Below are 2,136 nucleotides of genomic sequence, written 5' to 3' on the forward strand. Positions count from 1 at the left end.
TGCCGGGGGCCGTGGGGGTCACACGTGGGGGTACAGGCAGCCAAAAATGCTCCCACAGTGACGCCTGACCCCAGCCCAGAGCTGAGCTGTCACGGGGTGCCGGTGGCACAGCCACCGAGGGATGGGGGCGCATCCACCTGGATGTGGGGGGCCACGGCATGGAGCATCATCGTTTGGCGCTGGACCTTGACGCACATCAGGGCTAATCCTGCAAACCCACCCCAGGGCTGGGGGGTGGCACTGAGGGGCTGCAGCATCTCCCCGTCATCACCCCCATCATCTCTCACCTGGGGTGCCCTCCACCGTCCATGTGTCTCCTGCCGCTGCAGAGCGCATCACGCAGACGGTGGAGATCACCAAGCACGTGGTGGACATCGAGGAGAAGGGTGTTAAGCTGCGCCTGACCATTGTGGACACGCCGGGCTTTGGCGATGCCGTCAACAACACCGAGTGGTGAGTCCCATGGGAGGGTTTCCCCAGGGCTGGGCAGCACCACCATGGGTGCCAGCAGCTCTGAGGGTGGGATGCCCATGGCTTGTTGGGCTGCGATGCTGAGCCATGGGAGGTGTTGAGCTGGGGGTCCAGGGAAAGCCTGGGGGTCCTGCGGAGGACTCAGCCGTCACCTCCCTGTCCCCGCAGCTGGAAGCCGGTGGCTGACTACATCGACCAGCAGTTCGAGCAGTATTTCCGTGACGAAAGTGGCCTCAACCGAAAGAACATCCAGGACAACCGCGTCCACTGCTGCATCTACTTCATCTCACCCTTCGGCCATGGGTACGGGCAGCCCCTGCCTGCGCTGTGGGGATGGGGAGGGGGGGGCGGCCAGGGAAGGGGCTTGGTGGGACGATGCTCCCTGGGCCTCCTCCGCAGGCTCCGGCCCCTGGACGTGGAGTTCATGAGAGCCCTGCATCAGCGGGTGAACATTGTGCCTGTGCTGGCCAAGGCTGACACCCTGACCCCCACCGAGGTGGAACGCATGAAGAACAAGGTAAGGGGAGGTCGGCCCAGCCTGGAGCTGGCCCAGCAGGTCCCTGGGGGTGAGGGTGTCCCCACTTGGCTAGGGGCTCTCTCCATCCCCTGCCCAGACTTTACCATGGAGGATCCTCCATGCTCGCAGCACCGTAGAAGACCATGTTGCACACATGTCCACCAAGGACACATCTCCCTGGTGCTCAGCTGAGGGCTGGAAGGGTCTGGGGGTGGTCGTCCATGACATCTAGTTGTGGAGGAACAGGCTTTTGTGGGTCCTTGGGGGACACCGGTGCTTTGTGGTGCTTCCCACCCCCTTTCCGAGGGCCAGAGCCCTGCCCTCAGCGGGGCTATCTGTCTCCAGATCCGGGAGGAGATTGACCACTACGGCATCCGCATCTATCAGTTCCCCGAGTGTGACTCGGATGAGGACGAGGAGTTCAAGCTGCAGGACCAGGCGCTGAAGGTGGGTCTGGCTCCTCCAGCTCCATACTTGGAGGGGCAGAGCCCCATGGCCAGGAGGACATGTCATCCTGGGGTACTCTTGGGACTCTTTAGGGCCACACAAGCTCTCCGGCAGCCTCAGCATGGTGGGGTTGGTACATATTGCACTACCGGGACGTGTCACCAAGACCCCCCAGGTCTTGGAGGGATGGGGCTGGGGTGGAGAAGCCCATGCCCTGGCTGCTACCATCCCACCTGGGACTCTGGGTTATCTGGATATGGCCGAGGAGGTGCATGTGGAGGGACATGGGCCATGGTGGACATGAGCACACCCTGCTAACCCTCACCATCCTCTCACAGGAGAGCATCCCTTTCGCCGTCATCGGCAGCAACACGGTTGTGGAAGCCAAAGGCCGGCGCATCCGTGGGCGTCTCTATCCCTGGGGCATCGTGGAAGGTAACGCTGGGCTGTGTCCCCAGCATCCCACCAGCCTTTTGGGGACGGGGACATCGCGTGCCCCATCTCCATGCTGCTCAGCCCCAGGGGTGGGGGTTTGGGGACATGGGGGTGCGGTCTGGCTGTGGCCCCCTGACCTTGGGCTCCCCCACAGTGGAGAACCCATCCCACTGTGACTTCGTGAAGCTGCGGACAATGCTGGTGAGGACCCACATGCAGGACCTCAAGGATGTGACGCGGGAAACCCACTACGAGAACTACCGCAC

At 63.0% G+C, this 2,136-nt stretch overlaps 1 protein-coding gene across 1 annotated transcript; it reads left to right on the forward strand.

The window, feature by feature from the left end:
- Window positions 1-254: 254 nt before the first annotated feature.
- LOC104166382 (septin-4-like) lies at window positions 255-2,131 on the forward strand (the record flags this gene model as incomplete). Its single annotated transcript, XM_009706277.1, has 6 exons — window positions 255-453; window positions 640-774; window positions 871-988; window positions 1,334-1,435; window positions 1,774-1,870; window positions 2,025-2,131. Coding segments are annotated over 6 exons (758 nt in total), but the record flags the coding sequence as incomplete, so codon positions are not given.
- Window positions 2,132-2,136: the final 5 nt, after the last annotated feature.

This window comes from Cariama cristata, unplaced genomic scaffold (assembly GCF_000690535.1).
Source record: "Cariama cristata isolate BGI_N322 unplaced genomic scaffold, ASM69053v1 scaffold34618, whole genome shotgun sequence".
Taxonomy (NCBI): domain Eukaryota; kingdom Metazoa; phylum Chordata; class Aves; order Cariamiformes; family Cariamidae; genus Cariama; species Cariama cristata.